Source organism: Ischnura elegans, chromosome 1 (assembly GCF_921293095.1).
Source record: "Ischnura elegans chromosome 1, ioIscEleg1.1, whole genome shotgun sequence".
Classification (NCBI taxonomy): domain Eukaryota; kingdom Metazoa; phylum Arthropoda; class Insecta; order Odonata; family Coenagrionidae; genus Ischnura; species Ischnura elegans.
In genome coordinates, this window is record NC_060246.1 from 121822127 (window position 1) to 121835705 (window position 13579).

At 38.4% G+C, this 13579-nt stretch overlaps 1 protein-coding gene across 1 annotated transcript in view; it reads right to left on the bottom strand.

Moving 5' to 3' along the window:
* LOC124163032 (histone-lysine N-methyltransferase 2C-like) overlaps window positions 1-13579 on the bottom strand; it is a 155788-nt gene that overhangs the window by 16741 nt on the left and 125468 nt on the right. The window contains exons 47-54 of the mRNA XM_046539843.1: window positions 13439-13542; window positions 12629-12998; window positions 10344-10466; window positions 5896-6041; window positions 5157-5439; window positions 3898-4112; window positions 3511-3747; window positions 1358-1714 (exon numbers count right to left, since the gene is read on the bottom strand). Coding sequence (XP_046395799.1) covers window positions 1358-1714; window positions 3511-3747; window positions 3898-4112; window positions 5157-5439; window positions 5896-6041; window positions 10344-10466; window positions 12629-12998; window positions 13439-13542 — 1835 coding nt within the window. The remainder of the gene's footprint in view (window positions 1-1357; window positions 1715-3510; window positions 3748-3897; window positions 4113-5156; window positions 5440-5895; window positions 6042-10343; window positions 10467-12628; window positions 12999-13438; window positions 13543-13579) is intronic.

Consider the following 13579-nt stretch of genomic DNA (forward strand, 5'->3'; position numbering starts at 1 on the left):
TTGATATTTTCTTTCGAAGCTAAGGTCGTCGTAATACGATCCCTGCTCGAGCTGGGACCTTTTTTTATTTCGGAGAAGAAGAAAGCTTCAACCGGGGGGAGGCGAGTGCTGAATGGAGGGGGATACCGGATCTTGGGAAATGCGATAATGTAACGATCCCACGGCACTCTGCTTCTCCCTATCGCATTTCAATCTCCTTGGGAAGATTCAAACTATGTGTCTGTTGTTATTAGCCATAAATAACACGTTGTAAACACTTCGTCTCATTTTTATCAAACGATGAATGCGGGAAAATTATTCGACGGGACCGCGATCTTCAAACGATCAATGCGGGAAAACGATACTTTGGGGAACGATAGATGCGGGAAAAAATTACATTGTCTTTATGGAACTTAATTTGGGACCAGGAGCGGCGAACGATGAATGCGGGAAAACGATGAATGCGGGAACGATAAATCGGGGTTCCACTGTATGCCCCAAGAAGATGCAAGCTTCTACAGGCTTCTAAGACTACCTCCCACTTCTTTCACAAATCATATCAATGATACAGATGAGGACTAAATTGCACCTACATACTTTTTTATACTGATATCAAGAGGTAGAAGATCAACTCAAGATAGAAAATTCTTTTGTTCAACAAAATTTTTCTCAGTTCAGACATTTGTTCCATGGAGGATGAAAATGCATTGCCCTAACGGGTAAAAAATTAGTACCTTATTTTTCCATTGTAGGGAGGACACATATTCTGTAGAGGCTCATTCTAAATGGCTTTGACTGTACTACAAAGACACATCTATGTTAAATTAGAACACAATTTTGAAATGTGCACATGGCATTCAGGAATGCATTTCTTAGGCCGAATAAGCCATCACTGCATCAATATGGCAAGTGGTTTATCTCTTAATGCCAAAACTCTGAAATAAAAGTAGCTACACATGTTAACATATCGTGCATAATTCTATGAAATAGGACATGTTGTACTGAGGTGCTTGGGAATGGTTGTCAATCCAGTAAAAAATGTTTTCTTTCCTGATTCCCATCCTAAAAATGCCAAATATTGTTTTTTCATTCCATTCCAGATAGGGATATGCCACTTCTATTCAACTGAAATTTATCAATTGCTAGTCGCATATAGGGGATCCACTGAGACATGACAACCTTAAATTCACACCAAAACCTTGTAATTTCTTTCTTTCTGAATTAAAAAACATAGTGGTACTGAGGTAAGTCCACAGTCCCTCTATTCGAAATCTATTGTCCAGTTAATTCATTTTCTCACAAAAACCTGAGCCCACTTTAACTTTCAAACTTAGAGATAAGACAAACCAGAAGCTTAAATCAAATCTGTAACACTAACCTCTGTCATTTCTCTATCAGATGGTTTACGATATTTAGTGGCCAACTGTACACCAGGACTCCAGAATTTATAGCGTCTTCCTTTCCAAACTTTAGGAGGAGGTGGTGCAGACACTGGGTCCTCCGTCCCAGAGCATACACTCCCACCCGTATGCTTTCTGCTTCGTTTTTCAGAAGACTTTGGTGTTGCCTGATGAGTCGGTGTCTGAGCTTTGGCAGGGGGTGTTGATGCCTGAGTACTTTCTGCAACTGATAAGTTTGGCTGAGCAGCCTTCCGCTGATTCTCTGCTGACTGCTCGCTGTCCACTTCTTTGACAGAGGATGGAGCAGATTCACTAGGTGTTGCTTCATCAGATTGCTTTGAAATAGGTAAACAAACAAAAATGTTACAACTTAAATATAGTCTGAATTTCCGAGATGTACTTAGTCCCGTACTCTTTTTCATTATTATTATAACTAATGTAGCCTTCACAAGAAAAAGCTAAAGAAAAAGGAACCAGAAAGGGGATATAATCCTAAGACACATAGCTAATCAAATTAACATTTATCACTATCCCTTTGCCATAAAGATGCGTCCCCTGTAGCATAGAAATTGGAGTTTCCCAAAAACAAAACACATTCTAATTAAAAAGCCTTGGAAAAATTATTTACTTCACTCTTCTGTTATAAAAAATATTTTGAAAGATAGTTCACACTTTCCAACACTTTCTCTTGATTTTTTTTTCAAATTAACTTTTAAAAATCCCAGCTTGACAGTGAGAGTACGCTAACCTATATGGCATAAGTCCTAAATTCACTTTACAGGATTTCAAGGGTTTGTAATGCATTTAAGGGTGTTAACAGAAGAAACTTGTTTCCACTAGAGACAAAAAAAATGATTAAAAACCCAAAATTATAAATCAGGTTTTAACGTAGAAAATTGCCCAAATATTCACGCCCCTTTATATGAACAAAAATATCATTTATCCATGAAAAAATGACAACACAAAGCTATTTCACAAATACCAGATGGTTGAAATTTCAATTCACACAAACTTGCCAATGCCAAACACAGTAGCCTCTAGATTGGTTTTATTACGTAGTTTGCGGGACCGAAAAACCAGAGGTTCGTAATAGCAAAGTTTGTACGAATGTTTCTTTAAGAAATCGTCGTAAAATAACATGCTTTGTCAAAATTTCTCCTCCCATCATTCTCCTGTACTTGTAGTCGCACACCTTCAGAGTCGTGTGTATAATATATGCCATTAAATTACTCGCAAATGTATAAAACAAGCACATTCGTTCGGTTTTATCAATGGAATTGAATGCGGCATGATGCAATCGGTGGGGGAAAGGGTGCAAAACTTAAAGACAAGTGTAGAAGATGAGATAAATACATACAAATTTAGACTACTCTGACAGCATGATGAATTAGAGGCATTGCTCACGGCAGTTCAGCTTTGGATGACTCTGGACAAACATACAAAAATATCAACCTAATATTTCATACAACATCTTGGGTAGCAATTAAGGTTCACATTTGACCAAGGAAGGGGAAAGGTTGAGTGATTTGGCTGGGCCATATTTTTGATGCTTCAGCAGAAATAAATTTGCACTATAGGGAATTTGCCCTTTTCGAAAGTTCACAAAAAGAAGCATGCCATGTCATGTTCTCACCATGTCCCAAAAGAAATAATAAGTAAAAAGTTAAATAACCTTGATGGACAACTCGTGAAGTTAGAGCATGTGAAACTTTATTCAGTTTTCCATGAACTAGTTAAGAAAAGAAAAAGGGTTTTGTCCCAAGCTAAGGCATATCAGTAATCATTGTGTAACTATACTATGAGATTTATACTTGACCAAGGGACTACACTTCCATTTCAAACAAAGAATCAGTTAAGAAAATTTCTCCACACCTCACAATTTTATTTAATTTTGAGAAGACTAATGCTGTGGTGAATACCATATAATAACTTTCAAACTAAATGAAGCAAAAAGGATTACTGGATTTCATTACTGATATTCATTTACATGAGAGTTAAGAAATCTCACTTCCACCTAAGACACGGAAAATGCTAGCTAGTAGCATTGTCTCCTGGTGGCAACTAAATCACCCAGTGAAGGTTAAATATCCTGTCTGGAGTTCCGCATCACCCCACATGAAGAGAAACATACCTTGGAGGCACCTTCTTTTTCAGGGGTATCCACACTCATCGGTTGGGCTTCATCCTCCTTTTCTTCTTCCTTGATCTCCTCCTTCACCACAACCTTCTCCTTCTCTTTTTCTTTCCCTTTCGCATCATCTTTCTCACTGGCAACCTTTTCTTTCCCAGGAGTATCTCTTTTTTCTGTAGGTTTTGATTTAGGTCTTCCACTCACAATGTCACACAAATGGTCAACAATAGTAGCAGCCTAAAATGAATAAGAAGATTGAATGCCTCAGAAATCACAAAAATTTTCTCTCTACTCTGGATTTGCAAAATTTTCAACTATTGGGGGGGGGGGGGGGGAACAGGGTACATATCAGGTGGCACTCTTCAACTATCAGACAAAAACACTAACCTTTTCTTCAGAAACACTGGAGCGATGAGTCAGAGCAAACTGCATGTAGCAGGTGGTACTGCAGAAGTACAGGTCATCACCACTCTCCAAGTCATCTCGTGACAGAAATGGTAAGTCACTCACTTTTTTCTTAATTAAGTTGTTCATTATAACTACATCACAATGCCGGCAAAACTTGGTAGCCCCATTTAAAATACTTTGTATTATGGCCATATCTGCAACAAAAATAGTACTCAAAATATAAGCATAAAAGAATACCTGGAATTCAATTTCCTTACCAGTGAATGCCAGGAATTAAAGAGAAAAATGAAAAATCTCCTCTCATTTTAGATTCCTAAATTGTAACACTCCATTCATTGTAGTGAGCTCAGGGTCATGCCCAAATTAAAACATGCATCAGAGAGGAGACTAGTACCAAGTTTCACAAAGCAAAGAGGTACAATACGAAGACATTTCCCCTTTTAGGTGGTACCATGAGGACATCAAGTAAGGATAGGGAGGTGCCACATGAAGAGGTTTCACAGAATCGATAGTTATTCAGAAGACATGAAATTCCTTCTGCCTTACATTTTACATTATGAGCTCCTTTGTACGTCATAACCCCAATATGTTCTTAATGGACAGTGTCAAAGAACAATAAATCCGTTATTATTATTAAGTTAGCTGTTGGATCTCCAGAAATTTTCATTAGTGACCAATTAAATCATAAAGAAGAAGCATAACGTGCATGGTAACTATCTTCACTCGTTATACATTAGATCCAAATAAAAAAATATGATAAAGAGAAAAAAGCTCTTTAAAGAAGTATTCTATAATGCTGTATTTTCCATTGGTTCTCATTGGCTTACAGTGTTAGTATTATGTCCAAGTGGACAGCACTGGCCCACAGATAGACAGATAAGTTATCAGGTTTATATCTTGGCGAAGCCTTAAGACAACCCAAACTACAATCCATACAACAGGACTTATTTGATTGTCAACATAGCAAGCAGGTAGCCTAGGGAAAGAATCCCAAAGGACTTCCTTTATCCCTTCAACAAGTGAGATGCAAAGAGTTTCACTTCATATCTCATTATGGATCTCCACAAAGTATCTTCCTCATCCATTCAATTTACCTTCAACAAGTGTAACTCAAATGTAGCTGGCAACATTTGGAATGAGCTCTACACTTACCAAAACAATTTTCAAGTTAAAACATTGATAGAGAGGATCAAGGCAAAATGCAGTGCACATATTACATAATAAAAACAGACACTGACCTCCACCTTCTTTCCCATCTTTCCCTTTGGTTCGGTATAGACCCAATTTTTGGCTTGGAGGAGTAGTTGTCCGTTCCACTATCTGATATCCTGATGGAGCAGGCACACGAAGTATATTAGCCAGATTTCTTAACACACTAGCAATGTCTTCTGCTGCTGATGCAGATAGAGTTAGCGTCACAGTCACATTTCCAGAGTCCTTCAGAGGTGCTGGCGGGGAAGATCCAAATCTAGATTTCAACATCACCATCTCTCCTTTAGCCACACCAACATTCTCCTTATCCTGGAAAGAAACAAAAGGCAAGAAAAATGTTCAAATAACAATTATATTTTGAAAAGAATATCATCACCAATCAATACCAACAAAATATTTGATTAAGAACATACGGCAAGTTATACAACTCCAAAAAAGTTGAATTTCGTAACTGATTATTGTATATGGGCTTTATATTGAGATACTAAATTTTAAAGGTTAATTTTTTTATTTCTTTTCAATAATTTATAACCATTCAGGAGCCAAAAGCATGAGAGACAATAAAACACGTAAGAACAATAATGTGGCACATATGGCAAGCAAAATTTCAACCAACAGCACAAATCAAAAAATGTCAAGAAATAACAGATGATGGGTTCACCCTGATTATTAGCAATTGATGAGAAGTCAGTTCCTCAGTTGCAAGTATGCAGTTTTCCTCAGAACTCAATAAAGATAATATAAAAATAACTGGCAAAAACTTACCATATCACTTGGATCCCTGAAAATGATACCAGGCTTAGGACGTATTGGGACAGGAGCAATTAAGGGGATGACTGGAGAGACAGGTCTCCTGACCCAGCCATTTTCCTCTTCAGAATCAGACTCTTCATCTTCAATGAGTCGCAAACCTAGAACAGGATAAGAAATATTAAGAATGAATAGTATTATGTTTGCCACAGCACAACAATTTAAATATTTCTGATGAGCACAAAGCATTTAAAGTGACCCTCAGAAACTCCAAACAGCTGAATATTAACATGGGCATAAAAAAATATTCCACTGGCACGCTATTTTGAAATCGTCACATAATTACAAAATATCCAGGGCACAATTAGAGTAAAGGCACCCTGACTTTTTCTGATGTCTAAATATTTGGTGAAAAAAATTTACTAGGCATGTACAGTAGAACCTCAGATGTACGACCCTCAGTTATACCATGACCTCACTTATACACCAAATTTTCTTTGGTCCTGCGAATAACCCCATATGAACCCATGCATTTCCAATCTTAATTATAACTAGAGATGTGCGAATAGTATCCGCGAATACTCGAATACCTCGAATATTAGAAAGTATTCCATATTCGAGTTTTCGAATAGTTATGCGAAAAGTACCGCCTCGAATACCTCGAATACTTTGAATTTCGCGTCATACACTGTCGCACGCACGTTGTTGGTAGTTGACTTGGAAAAATGTAGAGAACTGTAGTCAGTTAGTGCTCGCAGCGCCGTTTTACGCAAGTTGACGAATTACATCAAATTCGTGGATTTTAGCGGCGAAAAGAGTTCGACGAGGGGAACCGAAAATGGTCGGGTGAAAAAATCCGAAAATCCCCGATTCCCCCCACCAGGAAAACCTCAGTGCCGTGGGATAGCAACCTTAGGGCATTTCCCACGATCCGCTATCCCCCTCCATTCAGCACTCGCCTCACACACTCTGACGCTTTCCTCTTCTCCGAAATCAAACAAAAGGTCCCAGCTCCCGCAGGGATGGCATTACGAAGACCCCTGCTTCGAAAAAAATATCGAGTTACGAGAACAATAAAAACGTGTTTCACGCCCTCCCCCTTTTTCTCACCCACTGACCTTTTTCTGGCTACCTGCTTCGAAGTTCCCCATTTCTGGAGGTCAACTGCTGTGTGAGTACCTTGGGATACTTACATTAGCGCATTTCCCAAGATCCGGTGTCCCTCTCCATTCAGCACTAGCCCACCCCTCTGAGGATTTCCTCTTCTTCAAAATAAAAAAAAGGTCACAGCTCGCGCAGGGATAATATTACGAAGACCTTAGCTTCGAAAAAATACCGGGTTACACGAGAACAATAGAAACGTGTTTCCGGCCCTCCCTTTTCTCCCCCACTGACCTTTTTTTTCCTACCAGCTTCGAAGTTCTCCATTTCTGTGGAGGTCAACCGCTGCATGAGTCATGTATTAGCACAAAAGGTGTCTAAGAATGACTTTCGTCAATTGATGTTACACCTTTATTGAATTGAAATATTAGTTATGTGCGCGTAATTTAAAAAAGAATAAGACCAAACACGACGTATTTCTGAATTTATTTAAGCATTTTACGCAAAGAAATAAATGTCAAAATACGAAGGAGACTTAGCATTCTGGCGAAACTCGATATGAGCAGCAGAGCTTCTCGGAAGTTGATGCGGTATTTTTTTCCGAAAGCATATATCAAGTTACAATTAATGAGTGGTGCTATAAATCTTTATTGTTACAGTCCCAGACAAAGGGATATTTTCACAGAATATTTGGTTTCTCCCTGATAGCAATTCCAATTCATCTTCTTATCTCGTGAGAACTCCCAAAGATGGACTGAAAATAATTGAAGAAAATCCGGTGGAAAAGAGCTTGTATTTTGCAAAATGCCTCAGATTGTCAGCTAGCACTTGGCAGCAGAAGTGGGGGTAAAGCGATGTTAGTTGAATTAATTATATGCCCAATTGTTTCCATAAAATTAAAATATTCATTAATCAGTTAAATTCCTGTTCGAATCCTTTGAAGTAAATCAAAATTACTCCCCAAAATCTTGTGTTGCCTGCTGCATAGGCAACCGAGTCAAACATTCCAGCATTCATCATTTAGTATTCGAGGTATTCGAAATTCGAGGTATTCGAATATTCGAGCAATGATTTAATATTCAAATTCGATATTCGAATTCGAGAAATCTGCTATTCGACCCATCTCTAATTATAACACTTTTCATTTATACAACGATCTCAGTTACGTAACATTTTTCCAATCCCCTTGCATTAAATATCTCATTTTTACTACTTGTAGTGCACAGTTCTCCCAGAGGTTTCCAGCAGGTGCACAGATTTTACACACACAAGCATGAGTGCTGTGCACACTTTACATGGAGATGCGAATGAAGAAAAATAAGTTTTCAATAATTAGCAAAGCTGTTTACTAGTTATATTAATTGTAATTAAAGTATATGATTGTTTATCCAGAATAATGAACTACAGAATATCTATCTCTAACGGAAGATTTTCTAGAATTTTGCCAACCTTATGTTTTCTGTCGCCCCAGCAAAATAACACCCAAATGAGCCCCTAAAATTTTCCTGTACCAAAATGTTGGCTTCCAAGGTTATCAAATAAAAAAGTTAATTGTTTTTATTGTATACACGTAAGTTGGTGGCGATTCAACACAAAAGTAAAAGCAACATATGTTGTCTCACTCCACGGTCTAACCCTGCATCTTCAGAAAGGAATAGAGCAGGGGAAAGCTGCTTAAACAGCATGCTGATCAAATCTGACGCCTCTTGTTTCTCAGTGGTTTTATATGAAACATGTTTGGACCTTGAATAGCTATTGGTTTCACTCTGCAAGGTAAAAAGCTTTTATTTTTAACAGAACAAGAGTTAAAGTGAATGCCCTCAGAGAATAATCCACATAACACAGTCGTCATGTAATCATTGAAGTCAAATTCAAGGCATGAAAGATACGACAGTTCCTTTAAACTTAGGGATGGCTTAGCATCATTAGATCGAGTTTAATACAAAAATTTTCAGGTGCTGTCATCAGAAGTAGGAAACCAAAACATTACATGAAGACAAATTGCACGGCTTGTGAGTCAAGGGTCCCAGCGCTGTATTCGCAGGATGCCTAAAGAGAAGGCCTACCGATTGATTCCTTCTACTTTTGCAAAAACTTCATCTGAATATTCTTTTATAATGAGCAGACATTCAAAGAGGGTAGATTTTTCTAGGCTCTTATCTAGGTTTTCAAGTAATGACTGGAAAAATGTTAATTTTACGATATCCTGGTCACATAAATCCTGAATTATCTATGGCATGGTACTTTGAGGAGGTAACCGACTGCTGAGGTCATTTTCACCACGAGGTAAGGGTAGGGAGGGAATGGTTAATAGAAACCCTGTGTTGACATTAGCCAGCTCGTAACAAAAGGCACCAAGGGGAGCACAGCTTAGCATCCCATCTGCTGGACAGAGAGTTGTACTAGAAGTGCCCTTCATGCAACACTCAAGCAGGGATAGGGCCATCTCTGACAAGTTTCTGCCACTGCCAGGACTTGAACCCCTGCCCACAGGGTGTAAAGTCTTTGCAATGCTTTCATGAAAATTTTATCCCTAATAATGAGGTTAATTTGGACAACTTCCCTAGGGAATCTCATTTCTTCAATCTCCAATTTTGGTTTGTATAGAGGTGATAAAATGAATTGCCTGAAAACTGTTAATGAGCCAACTTTTTCGAAAATTGGCTTCTCTGTGAACATTTAGTTTTATCATTCCAAAATTTCTCAAGGGTAACAACCCTGCGGCTTAGAGCCAGAAATGCTAAAAATTCGACCACGATATTCAACCATGGGAAACATTATTCAAGAATGCAAATTCATGCTTCTCTTTAGGTAGCACATCACCTGTGGTGTTGCTTGCAAATAAAATTGTTAGGCTTCATTTTCTTGCCTCAAAATGAGTAATCGCAACCTGGAAACATCAGAGCTGATTGAGGAGGGTTTCACCCTCCCTTACCAAAAAACCTCACGCATGAAACTTCCTCACTTAAAAAGACTTGTTCTCTGCAGAAAGTTTCATTTTATAATTTCTGTAGAAATTTCCTAATATTTGCAGGAATAGTCCAGTAAAGTATGCTTGATTCGGACCCATTTCTTTAGCACAGATTTAGTTCTGAGAGGAACATTTAAAGATGGAGCTTTACTCTCTTCGTTGAATAATTAGTATTTTAGACACATCATTTTTCTTGTTAGAATACCAAACTTCTTGAATATTCCATCTGTAGTCTCTTTTAGTTCACTGAAAAAGCCACAGTCTTCCAACACAGCCACCCACTAATTACTAGAGATAATCAGAGCTCTACCGTATCAGTTTTGCGAAGTAAACAAACAAAAGCATTATCAATAAAAATTAATATTGTATGGGCATATATAGTGCTACTTACCAGGAAATCGAATTGACAACTCAGGGATGACACATTCAGGAGATGAAGAGCTGATAATAGTATCAGGTGTACCACTATCTCGATCCCTGGATCCACCACGACCACTGCGATCTTTACGGCCATCTGCCATGAAATGAAGGGAGATTATGAGCAATAAAATTAAGGTATATCCTCAAAAACAATTACAGCAGACTCTCGATTATCCGGCTGCGATATAACCGGGTTGCGGATTATCCGTGTATCAGTTCACAATCTTCCGCAGTTTTCTGCAATCTTATAAAAAAATAAAATAGGACGCGAAAGAACCAAGATACAGTGAAACCGCTATTTTACACTTTTGAATGGACCACTTACAAAAAGTGCAATATTGAGGATATTGTAAAATAGAGTATCATTATTTAATGGCGGTATTGATTGGGACCTGATAAAAATGGTGCAAAATCAGGGAAAATGTATAATGGGGGAATGTAAAAATCGAGGTTTCACTGTATTTCCATTTTTTTAAAGACAATGCTACAGTGGGCTAATTATTTCATCTGGATCCCTTATTAAAGTAGAATTATTTTATCCACTTGGTGACAAGTGATGTTTCAAGTTTACTTGGACGTCTGCTCTAGCATTGTAGAAGATGACCAGCGGCGGGAAAAACTCTCGATTAATTTCAGAACATTCTTTAATGGGTAATCATTTGTAAATTCAGAGAAATGTTACTTAGGATATAAGATTGTATATTTTAAATCGCAAATGCACAACTATGCATGCGGTTGAATACGGCCCAAGGGAACCAGAGATTTCGTTGCACTCGGGCATGTTTACACCGTTACCAGTCACAGCCAAACTGTAGAGGAATGGAATAATAGAAGTGAAAGCAGCGGGGGAAGTGGAATTTGAGATATCATGAGTCATAGAGGAAGAGGTGATTGGGGGCCTGCATAGACAATAGGGTGCTTTCCTATTACTTTTTATAGCCTAAATCGAAATGCTCCTGGAGTACCCATTTCACGCTTTTAGATTTTCGAATGACAATATCTATTTTTCGCAATTAAACGAAATGTGAAAATTTTCAAGTGCGATAAAAAGCGACGGCTAAGTAGGAATGATTGGAAAAGTCCGTATGACGTATTTCTGGTTCCCGCTGCCGCCCTGTGAGGTGACCTTTAGGCGAGGCTGATACGACGCAGGCTGCTAGCAGGTAACAGAGTACCCTTATATATGGATTATTACTACCTTATCAAACGAAGTAAACTTTCCGACCTTAGACAATTTTAATAAGTGATTATTAAGAGATGTTTCCCGGAGCTCTGTGACTCATGCATGCATTGGTAATCTCAGACGATGTAAAATTCCTATCCTCTCGTGTAGAAACTAGGTCCCTGTGACGTCACGTGGAGTGGAATCGCATGGGTGCCAATCTGGCCTTTTTCAAATGAGGTTAAAATTGATCGTTGCCATCCATCTAAACTGGGATTTCTAGAACCAAATAATTTGTATATCATGAGTACACTAATGGTAGGTAACGAATCCCAATCAATGCATTTCGTTTTCTTTGGTGAAGGAAACTACTCTATTTGCCTGAAGTCCTAATTTTCTATAACCACTACCACACGATAGCGTAATAGTGCACCCGTTGCCTTCACAGGAGTTCCGTGATCCTCTTTTCCAAGCATCGTGGTGGGATCACATTCAGTGGTTACAGATCCGCATCCCGCAGCATTTGCATCCCGGGCAACTTATGCGATATGCAACTACTCGTCATGGTGTCTTTCATTGCAGTTCCAGTTGTCCTGTAATGGCTTCGAAGCATTCTTGTAAACAACTTTTCTGAATCGTGACCTCGCAGCCACGGGTGCGTGGTTTTCAGGAACCAGGTATTACATGAAGCAGTATCCAAGTACAATCTTGTTATCACCACGAAAAAGATCACAGTCAGGAAGAGAAAGCGCTTATCGATTACGGAAAGCAATCTAAAATAATACGCACTGTGCATAAGTAATGATTGATTGTTTGATTTAGGTAAATTATGAAAATTACAGGAAATCAAAGTAAGAATTGGATTATCCGTGTTTTCCGATTATTCATGCCGCCTCTCCCCATCATTAGCCCAGATAATCGGCAGTGTGCTGTACTTGCAAAGATTATTTTTTAAATGAATTAAAGCCACTATCACCAAAAAGAGAATGGAGCTTGGAGCAAGAAATATGGTGCTCCAAAACAGATCTAAAAATAAATATCTGTTTCTTCTTCAATAAACAATATATGGATTTGGTTGTAATCTCTGAACTCACCATCACCATCCAGCTTTATTGCAGCAAATTCCTGGTCATAAAAGCCTCTTTGCTGGGAGGACTGAGGTAGGATGGGAAGAGGTGATTGGGGGCCAAATGGCCGTGTATCATAATGATCTGCAACACCTGTAATGGCAGCTCTTCCATACTCGCCATTCAACTCCCCAGTTCTCGTGTTATATCCTCTCTTCCCAAGCTTTGACAAGTCGCCAGAACCGAAAATGGGGCAAACCGCCATGTTTCGACCCAGTTCAGGTTCTGTCACAGCCATTGGTGGCAATGTTGAACGCAACAAAGTCATTACACCCTCAACAAAACTGTCATGATCCTCTTCAACCTTAGATCCCCCCAGTTGTGTGCCAGCTTCAGACTGTAAAAATGAGGAAGAATAAAAATAATATATTAGCTGTATACTGATGAATACAAAGCTATCTTGAGTAGGAAATTAAATGTGTGTATTTGCTTCACTAAGTTTGAAGTTAATATTTCTTGTCGCGTCTTAAAACCATAGAATTAGAAACTTTAAGGCAGAGTGAACAATGCTATCAGAACAATTTCATTAAAGGATAACATTGTTTCAATGACAATTTGTGTTGGTAGGTCTGGAGTGCATACAATGTTTTGACTTAATCAGATGAATATGGCAGATTAAGCTACACGTAGCAATCAAACTATAACCCAATTGAAAAAACCTAAAAAATTCTCAACCCTCACTCATGTGTTCAGAGAACTAAATAGCTAACAACCTCAACCTGGAATTATTAACATTCTCCAAGAAGAACTAAAATTAGGGTAAATAAAGTTACTTACATTTGAGCTTGCTTTCCTTGCTCTTTTCTTGGGAACACTACCCTCTTTACCAACACTTTGCCTTCTTTTTTGCTGATATTGCCGCCGTTTCGCTTTCTTTGCATCTGAAAGACAAAGGGAACAATTAATTTTATATGATTC